The sequence below is a fragment of the Brachyistius frenatus genome, unplaced genomic scaffold (assembly GCF_029030835.1).
Source record: "Brachyistius frenatus isolate BFR_SWC_R1_liver_20210118 unplaced genomic scaffold, ASM2903083v1 Contig_108, whole genome shotgun sequence".
Lineage (NCBI taxonomy): Eukaryota > Metazoa > Chordata > Actinopteri > Embiotocidae > Brachyistius > Brachyistius frenatus.
The window spans coordinates 355,069-370,118 of NW_027210707.1; the positions used below are offsets into that span (position 1 = coordinate 355,069).

General features: G+C 41.2%; 2 protein-coding genes across 6 annotated transcripts in view; both read left to right on the forward strand.

The window, feature by feature from the left end:
* Nucleotides 1–2,605, forward strand: part of kcnq5a (potassium voltage-gated channel, KQT-like subfamily, member 5a) — a 90,717-nt gene extending 88,112 nt beyond the window's left edge. For all 5 annotated transcript variants that reach the window (XM_069712264.1, XM_069712263.1, XM_069712265.1 and 2 more), the window contains one exon: nt 13–2,605. In XM_069712264.1, the coding sequence (XP_069568365.1) occupies nt 13–1,050 (1,038 nt within the window). In that variant the 3' untranslated portion in view covers nt 1,051–2,605. The remainder of the gene's footprint in view (nt 1–12) is intronic.
* Nucleotides 2,606–4,614: 2,009 nt separating this feature from the next.
* ddx43 (DEAD (Asp-Glu-Ala-Asp) box polypeptide 43) lies at nt 4,615–15,046 on the forward strand. The gene is made up of 17 exons (XM_069712275.1): nt 4,615–4,864; nt 5,082–5,137; nt 5,586–5,703; nt 5,845–6,030; nt 6,140–6,221; nt 6,635–6,794; nt 10,605–10,723; nt 10,859–10,969; nt 11,063–11,204; nt 11,494–11,594; nt 12,061–12,148; nt 12,424–12,551; nt 12,753–12,862; nt 13,012–13,150; nt 13,475–13,562; nt 14,429–14,623; nt 14,887–15,046. The coding sequence occupies exons 1-16, from the start codon at nt 4,615–4,617 to the stop codon at nt 14,606–14,608; spliced, it is 2,058 nt and encodes a 685-aa protein (XP_069568376.1). The 3' UTR covers nt 14,609–14,623; nt 14,887–15,046.
* Nucleotides 15,047–15,050: the final 4 nt, after the last annotated feature.

The following is a 15,050-nucleotide window of genomic DNA, read 5'->3' on the forward strand; positions in this document are numbered from 1 at the left end:
TCTTGCCCCCAGGTAACATCCATTGAGTCAAAGTTGGACTCTTTACTGGACGTTTACCGCCAGGTCCTCCAGAAAGGCCCCTCAGCGCTCACCCTCTCCTCCTTGCCCCTGTTCGAGCTGGAAAACCACCAGCGCCACAACTCGGACTACCCGACCTCCATCATTGGCAGGGATCTCCCCTCCCCCCAGGGAGGTGATCCTGTTGGAGACAACAACGGTGGCCATCCGAGAGGCTTGCGGCTCATCCTGGCACCTGTCGACGATGACGGTCCCCCTGACTCAGCACCTCCATCCTACCCACCTTCTACTGCCTCACTCTCCCCGTCCCCCCTGCTGCCCCCTGACAGCCCCTACCCAACCCTGGTCACCCCTAATGACACCTCCAAAAAAACACACTTTCCCGATCTACTGCCCCCACCTCCCTCCACAGGGAGCTTCACTCTCCAGCTGCCACCCATGGTGCACCCCTCTCACCTCCGATGCTCCTCTGACCCCGTCTCAGATGATATGACAGATAGCATGTCGGCACACGAGGGGAGCCTGGGGCCCCCTGTTGTAGTGGGGGGTAGTGTGAATGTCGACCAGGAGGGGGACAGCGAGGCAGGCTCTGTCCAGGGAAGGGCGCAGCTGCGGGAGAAGCCTGGATTGAAATCTGAGGGGGTCTGGAGGAGGCACATGAGCCTGGAGGTTAACCCTCTGCTGCTTCTCTCATCTAGCCCAGAGGGGAGACCTTCAGACTGGGGAGGCAGCCTCGGGAAGTCCCCCTCCGTGCATAATCTCAGCCAGCCTTTGACCAACCTTGCCCCTGGTCTTTCCTCTGCACTCAACAGCAGCAACAGTAGCGAACGTGGCAACGTCCACGGTGACCTCAGCAACTGGGACAGAACAGAACTCTTCATTGGCGAGTGCAAGCGAGAGCCGACAGCAGAACATTTCAACTTCCCGTCTCCGGGACCTGACAGCAGCCCCTCAGAGCTTTTACAGACTGTGGAGGAGGCTGTACCTCACCCAGAGTTTCTCAGTCAGTCCTCGCACATACAGCTGGCATAACCACACACAATTTAAAAAAAAAAGTAAAAACTATTGCATACTGTATGTACATGCCATTGTGGGTGAAGCCACTTTTTAAAGTATTTTTAAAGGGCACTACACAAATTATGTTGGAAATTGTACAATAGAATACTTTGCATATGGGCAAACAAGATTTTGGTATTTTGTCTAACATGATTATGTCCAGTTGCGTACAGATTTTATTTGACTATACACTTTTAACGTGGGTACTTCGATTACTACTGACCTTACAATAAAAGAATGTATTAGGATGTATGCAAGAGGCCATATTTATGTAAGACAAAATATACAAACAATACACAAATTAGAGAAAAAGCTTTGCAGGGGATAAAGTAGTTTTATTGACTTTATACAAACAAGATCATGCTTTTCATATGCAATATCATAAATTGCACAAAAAAAAGGATGTTGATTTAAATTTTTTTAAAACTTGAGGTTTGTTTGAAATGAAGAACAAGTAAGGAATGCTGATTTGAGCCTGCAGTCTGATGCCTGCATATTGAAGTGTAGATGCAAATCCAATAATATGGTTCATCACAAGAGGAACTGGGTGTAGTGTTAGCTTTCTTTTTAAATTCCAACAATTCTCCATTTTCTCTGAGTCTGAACGTGAACTCCAACCAAAGAACCCAATTTGGACACCAAATAAGCAGGAGTCAAACTTTTCAGTGTAGAAATGAAGGGAAACCAGAAGTAAATTCTACTTTTTTCATGGACAAAGCTAGTTACAAGTTTAAAAGTCAAAAGTGTAGTTGAACATCAGACAAGCATCTGCAAGTCAATAGTCTACTGCTGTCTGAACATGTAAGTGAAACGAGTGTACTTAGGCACATGCAAACACGTACAACTCTTTCACGCACAATAAAAACACGATGGCACATGTAACCATTAATCGCAACAAATTACTTATTTTTTCATACAAGTGCTTGTATCGAGAGACTTTCATGGAAGAAGAGGAAAGTCGCTCTACTAATTCAGTGTTTGTCTTTGACAACATAAAATGTCATCTTTTACTTATTCGTTCATACACATCACTGCATGGATGGTTTCCAAAAACAAATGAACAAAAGGAGAATAATGGGTGAGCCCTGCTGTGACGGTAAGCTGAATTATAAAAAAAAAAAAAAAAAAAAAAATTAAAGGTCAAACCCTTAGCATGTAATCAGACCACAGGCATCTCATTTGATACAGTTCTGTAATTAATGCTGAAATGGCTGCTTAGTGTCATCTGTCAACAAATTGTTAGTAAATCTGGAAGCAGCGAACCTAATAGGGAAACTGGCCAATCAGCAGTCGCTTCAGACAAGCATTGGACCACCTCCCTCTTGTTTTGGGCAGAAGCTTGATGAGAGTTTGCTAATGGTCTGAATGCTGTAGACTTAACAAGAGGGCTTTCTTCAGCCAAGCATGAGATGCTGCATGTTTAAACTGTTGCAAATCTTAAAGTCAAGAGCAGTCACACACTTGCTGGTGGGCCTGGATGTCCTTTTGCATGTTTAAGGTTTGCAGGGAGCTTTTCTTTTTTTTTTCTTTTTTTTTTAAACAAACCGGTACAAACAAAGTCTGCCTATATGAACATTATTATAATTTGAACTGATCAGTAGTTGCAACCTGTCTTGCCAATTAAATGGATAACCCACTTATTATTAAATTTTATGACAAATATATAACATTTAAAGGCCATTTAATGTTTTTTTTTGACAAACCCTTTCTTTTTACTGGGTGCTGGTTGCACCATGTGCATCAATATTGATTTGAGGCTGCTGTACTGATTTTATTTTCTCGACCCAATGTGGAACAACCTGAACTGAAGTGGGCAAAATGTACGTATCGCAGATCCGTTAGTTTGGCTTCACCCGAGGAACCTGTGATAATAATATACTTTACACGCACTGTTGTTGATAAATGTGTGTTGTTACTGTATCCGTGTGCTGGAAAGGTAAAGATATCATGTATATTAATGTAATGAAGAGACTAATTGCAATACAAACATACAGTATGGCCTGCTTTTCCTCTTCTGCTGCCCTCAAAAAATTACAATTTAGCAAGATTTTGGCACACACATCCTCCTCATTTACCTCAATCCTAGTTACAAGATTCAGGATTTTTGTAATGATCTTAAAGAATCCTCAAATTGACATGTTTATATTTTGGTCCATACTCAGATTGAAAAGTTATGTTTTTACTGGCAGGCTTTTAAAAAAAAAAATGGTGTGTTGCAATTGTCTTACCTGACATTGTTTTCATTGTTATCCTGAATGTGGATGGGCTGACTGCTCTTTAAAGGAGAATTATTTACAACACTATCAGCCATCATAACTTCTGTTAAACATTTGGATTTGATTTTTATGCAGTCACAGCAGTCTTAAAAACTGTATTTTAATGTGCTAATACGTCCTTTAATCATCATTATTTTTCAAGTTATATTCCCCATGAGTAAGTGCATTGCTTAGCTAATTAACAATCTGTAGTGGAACATAACGCATATTATCTTCTAACAAATGACAACTGTTAACACTTGTAGATTGATTTTTGAAATATTCTATAGCCCATGTAGGAGTTGTTCTGTTATGATGAAGTATATTATCATCATGAAAGCACAGTCGTCTCTGGTGAGTTTGAGGAGCCTGAAAATGTGACATGGTAGTTTAATGCTTAATATTGAAATAGATTTTGTTGTAGTTATTGAATGAGTTTTTGCAACATGTAAAAAGAGCCCGACCAAAACTGTAAATTTAACTGTCAAAGTAAAATACTGAATAACCTTCAAAGCCCACAGACTCCCAGTCATTTGGGGAACTAGATGGATTATTCCCCTTCATTAAACATGTTTATTTTTGCAGTCTGTAAATTGCTTGAGGGTGCCTTCCTTGCATATAAAAATTAATAGTTTGCCTACAGCCTATACTGTATAGTTGAAGTAATTTTGGGTTGGGCATCCAGTTCACTTAAGTCATATAGCTTTAGCATATGGCTTTGATGGCTAATAATACCATTTCTCTACTGCTTGCACAGTAATTTATTACACAACTGGCCTTAAAGCTTGATAATGTTAACATTATTATTATATTATTTCTTTGAAATTAATTTATTAAAGTGCACATTATGTTCTCTGGATGAGAAAATGCAAAAATAATTTTATTATTCATTAATAAATTACGGATTAACTAAACTGTTCTGTCTTTTTGGTCTTTTTTTTTGGCAATGAAAGTTTAATAAAAGTTTGCAGGGCAAAAAAAAAAAAAGTCATACAAGGTCACGTTGCCATTTAGGGAATGAGGATTTTACATTTCCATGTTGGCAGAAACTGGATGTAAAAGTAGCAGCTACTGTGTCTGTTAAATTGGAGGTTTTATCACATTTTGCCAAATGTTTATGCTAAACTTTTAATTCCCCGTTTTAATAGATTGTATTCCATATTTATGCGCTCTTTAAATCTGGTCCAAATCTATACGAAACCATAAAGTCGGACTTTATAGAAGGGAAGTGAAGGCAACAGTAGCCTTGAAGGAGCTAATTAACAGGCGGGGAGCCAAATTTGAAATGTCCGACTGGGAAGATGAATACGACGAGGACGGCGTTGCTATCGAGAAGCGTGCTCCAAAATCGGCTCCGAGTCAATGGACTCGTCCGTGTGAGGACCGTCGAAGGGAAAATGTATTTTTTGGTGCAAAAAATGGAGCCACGTTTGGAGCCGACGGGTACAAAAGTCGGAGCGGTGGAGGCGACCGCGGAGGCCCGGGACGACAGTGGACCATTACCGTGGAAAATGCTTTAATTGGGAGGATAATAGGTATGATACTGACGTCAGAGTAGAAATGTAATTCCCGTTGGGTAATGTTACCTCAAATTGCGTTTGGTTTTGCTATTAATGCGAAATCATAATAATCACGGTTTGATGTTTTATCTGCCGTGTTTCTTCTTTTAGTCCACGTGTATGAATCCTGAATTCTAGTTTGTGTCGCGGTGATTTTGGTCCGACTCTTAAATGTCTTTCATCCGGTTCAAAGGTCGCGGAGGAACCAAAATCCGTGAACTTGAAGAGGGCACCGGTGCAAGAATCAAGGCAAGTCCATTAAATGTTTTTTATTATTTTTTTTTTATCAGACTTCTACCACAAATCTGGGAAATAATAGTGAAAAGTTTGAAATTGATATCTACTTACACCTGGCTTTATTGTTCCTGATAATGTTTCATTTAGACCTGACTGACCTGGCATTTCTCCCTGCAGGTGTTAACTAATGTAAACAATAGCTGAAGACTGTGGGAGTAAGATTATTACATGGAGTCCGAGTTATTAAACACTCCCGTAATCTTCAAAATCCCAATAAGACCTAAAACAGTCAAACATCTCGGTTAATTTTGAACAAGGTAAATCATGATTGCACTTGACATCAAGAGTTGGCTGCTGTGTCACAGCTCTGTATCCTTTGCCAAACAAAGCGAATGTCACTTTGAGTGCTCAGACGGATGTTATTTTTGTGCCCGCCTTTTGTAACTCTTTGTCTTTTTAGATAAACAAGGGCGACTATGAAGGCGAGGTCGTCATCTTTGGCTCCCCTGCTGCCCAGCAGAAGGCGAAGGAGATGATTGAAGACCTGGTGGCAGATGGCGGCTCAAGATTTTACAATGGTATGAAATCGTATTCAGTATAATCTCCTTTTGCGTCCATAAATCCTTGGGTTACACAGCTGTACCGCAGTTTGTAAATACAACTGAATGATCTTAACGCATGCTGCTTCTCAGGTCCGAGTCGAGGGCGAGGTTATGGAGGAGGCAGTGACGGACAAGGCTCCCGAGGGGGTGGTGGTGGTGGTGGCGGTGGTGTCGTCGTCCAACATGACTCCGTCTGGTCGGCTGCACAGTTACAGGCTGCGACTGTTGTCCAACCTCGTCCTTCCATCGACTGGAACGCCATCCGGGAGAATAAAGATAAGTACGAGGAGCTGAAGTGGAAGGGTGAGGACTCCTATATTGTTAGAAATATACAACACAAATATTTGGAAAATGGACAGGTTTTATTAAATTTTTTAATTTAAAAAAAATAATATTATCAACTTCCCATTAGACCTCGCACCCATGAAGAAGAAGTTCTACACCGAGGCAAAGTGTGTGTCCTTGCTCACAGCAGAGGAAGTCAGTGACTGGAGGTAAGTCTGATGGTGTTATCAGTTTTATCTTTTTATCACAACATTTTGTTCCATGCGCATATAAAAAAAAAAAAAAAATAAAGTAATCATAGCCCCGACTACCATAACACATGCTACTGTGAGGGTCTACATTATATTCTATGCTTGATACTAGATGATGGTAAGAAAAGAGACGGAGACAGAGCTTCAGAGGGACTCGTAAGCAAAGAATAATTAATGCACCATACAGTATTGTAGTGTCGTGTTTAGAATATTTCATCGTTTGGACCAAATGTAGTCTCTGAAACATAAGCGACAGCGAAACACATTGTGTATTCATCTTTGTTCAGCGTGGTACTGTGGTACCGCTCGACCCTTTTTAAACGATTTCCACCCTCTCGGCTAGCTCGTGTTTATGTTATATTTTTCCACAGGAAGGAGAATAATAATGTTTTTGTGGATGACCTGAAGGAGGAAGGGGAGAAACGCCCCATTCCCAATCCCTGTCGCACCTTTCTGGAGTCCTTTGAGCTTTACCCAGAGATCATGGAAAATATTAAGCGGGTTGGCTTTGTCAAACCAACCCCCATCCAGGTATGAAAGCTTGCCAAGGCAATTTTATTTTGTGAATGGGTGTTGCAAAGACAGATGCACCTGTGTGACTGGTCTTGTTCACTGCGTTGAAAAGGTTGCCGTGGGCAGTTCCTGTAATTCACCACAATTATATATTTGGAAATACCCACATTTACAGGAAATTGAGCCTTTTTTTTTTTTTTTTCTTCTTACAATTGCAGTAGTGCCCCAAAAAGCAGAAATGAAAGGAAAGTGGGTAAAACAAAAAACTAAATTCATTGATACTTTTTCTACACGGTACCTTTCATTGAGAAGCTCATGAACATGAACTCACTGTATCAAGAGTAGTAAGTCACTACCACCAATGAAATATGATATATTCTAACACTTTTAGCTTTTAAGTCGCTCAAGCGGCTGTTTAATGAGTGCGAGACATCTTTACTGCTCCTTGGAATAAACTCGAGCTCATTCGAGTCACTACAATGAGCAAAATGCTTCACACAAAATGCAGCAGCATCAGGTGACTACTAGTATTCGCTTGCTGAAATGACTGTCGACACTAGGTTTTGAGATGATAAAGCCATTATTAGTGCATCAGATTCTGCTCATACAAAAATTCTACAGATGAGTCACAGACTGCAAATAGATCTCCCTAAATCAGGGGTCTCAAACTCGCGGCCCGCGGGCCAATTGCGGCCCGCGTGACGATATTTTGTGGCCCCCACCTTAATATGAAAGTTTAATGTTAGTGCGGCCCGCGAGTTTTATATGAATGGCACTTTACAGTGTTGTGTGCGGAGCTGAACGAACCGACCAATCACGGTGGGTATATGGCTCTCGGGGGCAGGACATCGACCGGGCTTGATGCAAGCAGAGAAACATTTCTCAATGAGTGAAAGTGACAGCAGCGTTGCCATGGAGAGTTTTCTTCCGGGCCTGGCTGGCTGCCTCGTTTCTATTCGGCAAACGTGGACATCCGTCCCAGCGCGCTGCGTTCACAACACTTCCAAAAAAAAGTTTTTTAAGTTGCTGCCCAGCGGGACATTCATGTCTCTCTCTGACAAAATAAATCAAAGTGATGCGTACGCGGCGAGATAAAAGAAAGGAAATAATGTAGTCTAATGTGGTCTGCAGTCACATACCGACACCTGTCCGTCGGCAATAACAGTCCCCGATAACCCGGACCAATTATAGGGTCGCACCGTTATTTGGGGGGGTCATTATTTTGTTATTTGCATTGCCTCACACGACGAACACTACATCTATTTCTAGATGATGTCATAAACACGGCAAAACACGACAGTGACACCAAGTGGAATTAAAATATATTCCACAGCCCCAAACATGTCTTTTTCAAAGCCTGCAGTGAAGAGAAAGGTCGGTGATGAGCACAGACAATCCCAGGGAAAGTGGGAGATGCAATATTTCTTTGTTGAGCACAGGGGCACGTGTCTTATTTGCACAGAGAAAGTTGCGGTGCACAAGGAATACAATTTGAAACGTCATTACACAACTAGACATGCTTGAGGAGTATGCAAAATACCAGAGATGCTATGCGAGAGGAAGCGCTGCCAGGTCTCTAGCAGCAAGGAGTAGGCAAGAGAAGCCATGTTCAGAAGAACAGTTCATGTTCTTCAATGTTCCATTCATGTTCAGGACCATTCATGTTCAGAAGAACCCATTGAGGTTAAAGAACTGTTAATAAAGACGTTTAAATCTGAATACAGCAGATATAGAAGACTGAAGAAACCACACACAGTTGCTGACTAGAGAAATCTAATTATTATTATTTTATTTATTACTGATTTATTTACTTATTAATTCTTAATTTGTTTATTTATTTTTTCATCTTATTTTGTGTTAAAAAAATAAAAATAAAGACATTTGAGAAGATTGGAATTTTTTTTAACAAAGCTTTTCTTGTGGAATCCCCGATGCGGCCCAGCCTCACCCAGACTCTGCCTCCAGCGGCCCCCAAGTAAATTAAGTTTGAGACCCCTGCCCTAAATCCTACATACTGTACCTTTTAAGTTAAAAATGAAATACACTACTTTTTCCTTCAACAGTATTTTGACTCTGTAGTGGTTCGCATGCAGCCCCCCAAATCACTCAAGGATCTTCCTGCGCTGAGTCCAACCAAGGAAACGTTTTGTTGCTCTACACAGACTTTTGGTCGCACTTTGAAGCCCAGTGTTACCTTTTTATTACCTTAAATCTTTACAAGTTGACAGCAGCTTGCTTTTTTTTTTTTTTTTTTTCCCCCAGATGAGCTAAACATACCGCTTCCATACGTGCGAGCAAAGAAGGCCTGTTCAGGAAGTCACTTGTTTTCAGACACGTAGAAAGACTGGAATTGCAAATTCTCAGCTGCAGAGCATGCTTCAGTGATTGTGCACTTAGACAATATGTTGAGACCTGTCGTCTTCGCTTGAATTAAAACAGAAGAAACATGGAATGCAGACGGGCAAGTTGGTGAGAAGGTTAGCAGAAACAAAGAGCGGTAGCCACGTCTCAACAGGAAAGACGAACCACACGGGAGCTACATCGAGTTTTTATTATGATTATTAATCATGGGTTCCCATCACAGGAGACGAGCCAGAGGTTTATTCAGTGGCAGAAGTGGGACAGTTACAGATTATCTTCTTACCCAATACACACTGAACCTATAATACAGAACATTCAGATATGTAAATGGGAAATATTTCAATGTAAATCGCGACTATCGCGTGACATCGATGTACATGTTTTAACTCGACTGAAGCAGAATTCAAGCATGTTTTTGGGTCCATTTCCTTCGTTCTTCATAGGCTGGAGATGTCACTGTCCGTGCTCGTGCAAAATTCAAACTCGTAAGCTGCAAGGAGAAATTAAACCGCATCATTTCCCTCTCCAATTTCACTTTCATTTCATCGTAAGTGGCCTCGTCAGATTGCGTAACGTAATATTACAGGTTTCTGCTTTCAAATGGCTGCACAGTCAGCTCTGTATAATCCAGGGAAAGTATGACGGTGTAGTTTCCCATCCTCTACTGTGATGTCTAACAATAAATGACACCTGGTGGGGTGAGGCTGTTAGACTTGTACCTGCCAAAGGAATTCTTTGGTTTAGGTGAGATTGGTTTTTTTCCGTCTGTTCATCAAGAACAGGCCCCAATATGTGTCAAACCTCTCAAATCATAAGTTGCTCTTTTAAAAAAAAAAAAAAAGTATGGTTTGCCACAACTGCAGCTCTGACATTGATATTAGTTTTTATTTTTGGAAAGAAATTATGTAATATAATTTTTTTTATGTGAGATGCAGGTTTTTTGTTTTGTTTGTTTAACTGGGCTCATAATTATTTCTTACATTTTGAAATGTTTGCAAGCTTATTTTCACCATAATTTTTTTTTGTATTATTATATCATGTATATATTTCATAATTTCTTTAGTCTCAAGAAGGCCACAGTTTGAAGCTAACATCAAACTATGCTAAGACTTCGATTCTGGAGTTGTAAAGCGTTTAGTTCCGTCTTAAGTGTCAAGTTGTACATGAATTTGATTTTGTATGTTGTCGTGTGCTCTCAAGGTAAGAAAACATTATTACTCCTTTAACCATTTTAAGAACTTTTGAAGAACAAAGCTAATATTTAGGGTAATCTTAAATTTGTTGCAAATGATTGTTAATGCTCTCAATACATTTTATTTTTTGCAGATCTGCAATTTTGTAAAACATAATAACATAGTTGTTGAGTCTGTGTTTATACCAGCGGTCGGTTTTGTATATATGTCATTGTAATGTTTTTGTTGATATATAAATGTATGATGTCATTCATTTTGTTTGTTTGTTTACCAGTCTCAGGCGTGGCCAGTGTTGCTAAGCGGAGAGGACCTGATAGCCATTGCTCAGACAGGAACGGGGAAAACGCTGGCCTACCTGCTGCCGGGGTTCATCCACATGGACGGACAGCCCGTGTGAGGACAGCATCTGCTTCTTACTTCTCAGGACATTTCTGTTTTTCCTGATATGTAATTGGTGTTTTTCTGTCTTAACAGTGAAAGTACCCTTTCTTTTCATAACCGTCTTTTTGTCCTCTTCTTCCTGGCTAGACCGAGAGCCGAGCGTGGTGGTCCAGGCATGTTGGTGCTGACTCCCACCAGAGAGCTCGCCTTGCAGATTGAAACCGAGTGCAACAAGTACCGTTACAAGGGTTACAAAAGGTCACAAGTCATTAAGAACGTGTTTGGAATCGACGACTACTTGTGATATCGAGGTGACATGATCATAACTGTTCTTCCTGGGTCTCCTCTCAGTATCTGCATCTATGGCGGAGGTGATCGGAGAGCCCAGATCAACCTGGTGAAGGGCGGGGTGGACATAGTGATCGCTACACCGGGCCGACTGCACGATCTCCAGATGAACGAGCTCATCAATCTTCGCTCAGTCACCTACTTGGTTTGTTTTTATTGAAAGTTTGAGTAAGGCCACTGTTAATAATGTGACTCTTTCTAAATCACAGACTTATTTATCCGTATCTGTATTTTATCAAGCACACCTCACTGGGAATCTCACTAATAATAGCTATCTCTCTGTCTAAGTCTTGAATTTCTGCAGATCTTCGGAGTGACACAAACGAGTGTCAAAAAAGTTGGTCTTCTGTGTATTATGTCAGTATGTTTAATTTTTTTTTTTTAGAGAGAACAGATAAGATGTTTTTAACAACTGCTCTGATCATTGGGGAAAGGTGCTGGACGAGGCTGACCGTATGCTCGATATGGGCTTTGAACCTCAGATTTTGAAGATTCTTCTCGACGTCCGTCCAGACCGACAGACCGTCATGACCAGGTAGAAGTAAAATAAACAACAAATTTGTCATCATGTGATTTATGAACAGGGTATTAAGGATATGAGTACACATCAAACCTCAGACAGAAAGCATTTAAATTGCAGACCTAAAGCATGAAAACTATCCAGTGATGGTTAGTGCAAGTGAGAATGTCACAATACATATATTTTAAAAAAAAAACCCACTGATACTATGTTTTATCATGCTGGAAGAGAGTCTAAAGAGAAAAGTTAAATATAACCTGTCAGCTGTGTGATTGATCCACATTTTCACAATAGAAAGCAGTGGAGGAGTGAAGTAGCACAATTTATAATGGAACGGTTTAGGCAACTTTAGAAATGGCATCGTTTCCACTGAAAGCTGTGACTCTGTTCCTTGCAAAAGTGCTAAAGAGCTTTAAAATGTTGTAGACTGTCCATGAGAGTGTAGATATCAAAATAAACTTCCTGTTAACTCATGTTTCAGTGCCACCTGGCCCACTGGTGTGAGACGATTGTCCAAATCATACCTAAAGAATCCAATGATGGTTTATGTGGGGACCCTGGACTTGGCGGTGAGTGGAATTGAATGCATTCAGTAGTTTATGATGTGCGTTGACTGGCTACTTATCCATTTTTTTATATATAGATATATAGATGGATATGAAAATGAAAAGATATTTTGTCTTTGTTTATTGTTGGCAGGCCTTTTTTAGGGCCCGAGCACCGATGGTGCGAAAGCCCCATTTTTATTCAAGGAATTAGTTCTTTTCCTTTTTTGTTCAATGAAACTCGGATGGTGTGTGCTTTCGTTTGGAACAAGTGTTAACATGCTTGCTCTGTTTCTCAGGCTGTTAACACGGTGCAGCAAACAGTGCTGATTGTTCAAGAAGAGGAGAAAAAGCCTTACGTATACGATTTCATCAGAAACATGCTGCCGCAGGACAAAGTCCTCGTCTTTGTTGGAAAGAAGCTCATGTGAGTAGGAAGTCGGTCGCAATTATATGTCTCGTAAACAAGAGAGGTAGCCGTCCGAAACCACAGCACTGAGCAGCTCTCCTGTTTGTATAGTATCGGTATCGACTACCAAAGGTTTTGGTATCGTGACAAACCCGCGTATCTATTACACTAACACTTTTCTTTGTGCACGTTTGTGTCCCCATTTGCGTCCAATATCAGGGCTGATGACCTGTCCAGTGACTTGTGTCTGCAGGGTCTGGCTGTGCAGAGTCTCCACGGCGACCGTGAGCAGTGTGACCGCGAAGAAGCGCTCAAGGACTTTAAAGAGGGTGTGTAAGAGGAAGGGAAGTGGGCTTTCAAAAATAGGTTTTGCATGCCACGAACTGAAGATTGGTTTCTAGCTGGTGCCGTTAACCTCGCCTCCACTCCACTACAAGTAAGACTACAGGGTCAAATAATACGTTTTCTCTCTTTCCAGGTCGAGTTCGTATCCTAGTTGCCACAGACTTGGCATCTCGGGGGTTGGATGTCCACGACATAACGCATGTCTTTAACTTTGACTTCCCACGTAACATAGAGGAGTACGTCCATCGCGTGGGCCGCACCGGTCGAGCAGGGTGAGGGTGTTTGCATATACAGTATGTGTGTTTACGGGCCTCTGCAGTCTCCTGAGGTCGTGACATCAGAATCGCCTTTATTGGTCAGGTAAGTTAACGCATACAAGGAATTTGACTCCGGATGTAACTTCTCTCTTAATGTACAAAATCAGACAGACATAAAAATATAGACAGACAGACAGAGACCGACCGACCGAAGAAACATATATACACCTAAACAGTGGTGCTATTGCAGCTAGTGCAAATGTGGTTGAGATTTCAAGTCATTACCAGTGTTCGGCTGTTCTTGTGTTAGTTTTTGATGATGATGTATTTCTGCTCCAGACGTTCAGGTGCTGCTGTTACCCTGATAACAAGAGAAAACTGGAGGATGGCCCCGGAGCTGATTCCCATCTTAGAGCGAGCAGGGCAGGTTCGCAAACACGTTTTGTGTTGACTTAAAATGTCTGTGACGTAGAAAAGATTCTTTAAAATGCCTTCTGCAGTGTGTAGCCAAAATAGTTTTCTCCTCCTTAAAGAAACATGCTTATGCCAAAACTTAGTTTATGACTGGACCGTGTGTGAAACTACAGGGCTTTTTCATTTGAAACAGAAGCTGGGGCTTTCAGCTGCCCAGTGGTCTAACTTTGATTCTTCCAACAGTGCGGCCAAAAATCCTGTACTTCTGTTATTTACCTAATTTGAGCCCCCGTTTCTTTTCAGCTCATTGTGTGAGTCTCGATAGTTTCTGTGCTGTCATCTGTGCGTGTTTTATGAAGGGCACAGCTCAAACCTGCCTATCTTCTTCTGCTGCCCTGTTACACATTGCAATCTCTCTTGTATCACAGCATGTGGTGGCTCCCAGATGCTCAACCTCTCTGCCTGAATGCTCACAAAGGCCCGGATATAAAGGAATACATTCTTCCAGATAGGGATGTAAATGTGTCCTCTGAGTGATTAACAGAGAGTCAGTTTAAGTAAAATCAACAACAATCTTGAACAGGTAGTTCATAAGGTCTTTACCCCCCCCCCCCCCCCACACACACACACACACACACACATACACACCCATCCAGGGAATCAGAGGAGTCTCTGAATATGTTAGGCCTCAACAATACAATTTCCCAGACTGTGACTAAATCAGGGAAGAAGACTAGAAACTGTATTTTAACCTGAAACCTGACCTGAATTATATAATCACACCAGAAGCATTTGTTATTTTCTCATTTGATTTCATCACATTTTATATCGGATTTATTTGATATCTAGCAAGTCACAGTAAAGTGGATCCTGTTGCAGGAAGTCCCTGAGGAGCTGGTGCTTATGGCAGAAAGATACGAGAAGCAAAAGAGGGAGAAGGAGATGTCCAATCCAAGGGGAGGACAGGGACGAGGAGGAGGAGGGGGGGGAGGAGGATGGGGGAGGAGTGATGGTGGAGGGAGAGGCGGCAGGGACCGAGGTCAGAACTGGGGATTCTAACGTCTGTCTACCCATGTGAGTCTACACATAACACAAGGTTTCCTACACTGGATTACAAAATATATATATATATATCTATATATATAGATATATCTATATATATAGATATATATATGAGGTATGAATAGACACATGCAATGTGAACAAGTGCAGCATTAAAATGTCTAAGACAGATTGTATCATAAATAAAGAGTTTGGAAAATCTTTTATTTGTCTGGTATTCTGATTGAAGCGATTTAGTAATAATGTCAATTTTCTTGCTCTTTTTTTCTCAACAGGGTGAAGCAGGATATGAAACTGCCTGTCGTTCATTTTGAGTACATTTCCATTTTTCCATTTTCTTTTCTTTGATTGAGAAGTTTTCTTTTTGCTGGGTTCTCATTCATTGTTATTTGGGTGCAGTTACACCTCATTGTGTTGTCCTCAATTCTAACATTGTTGT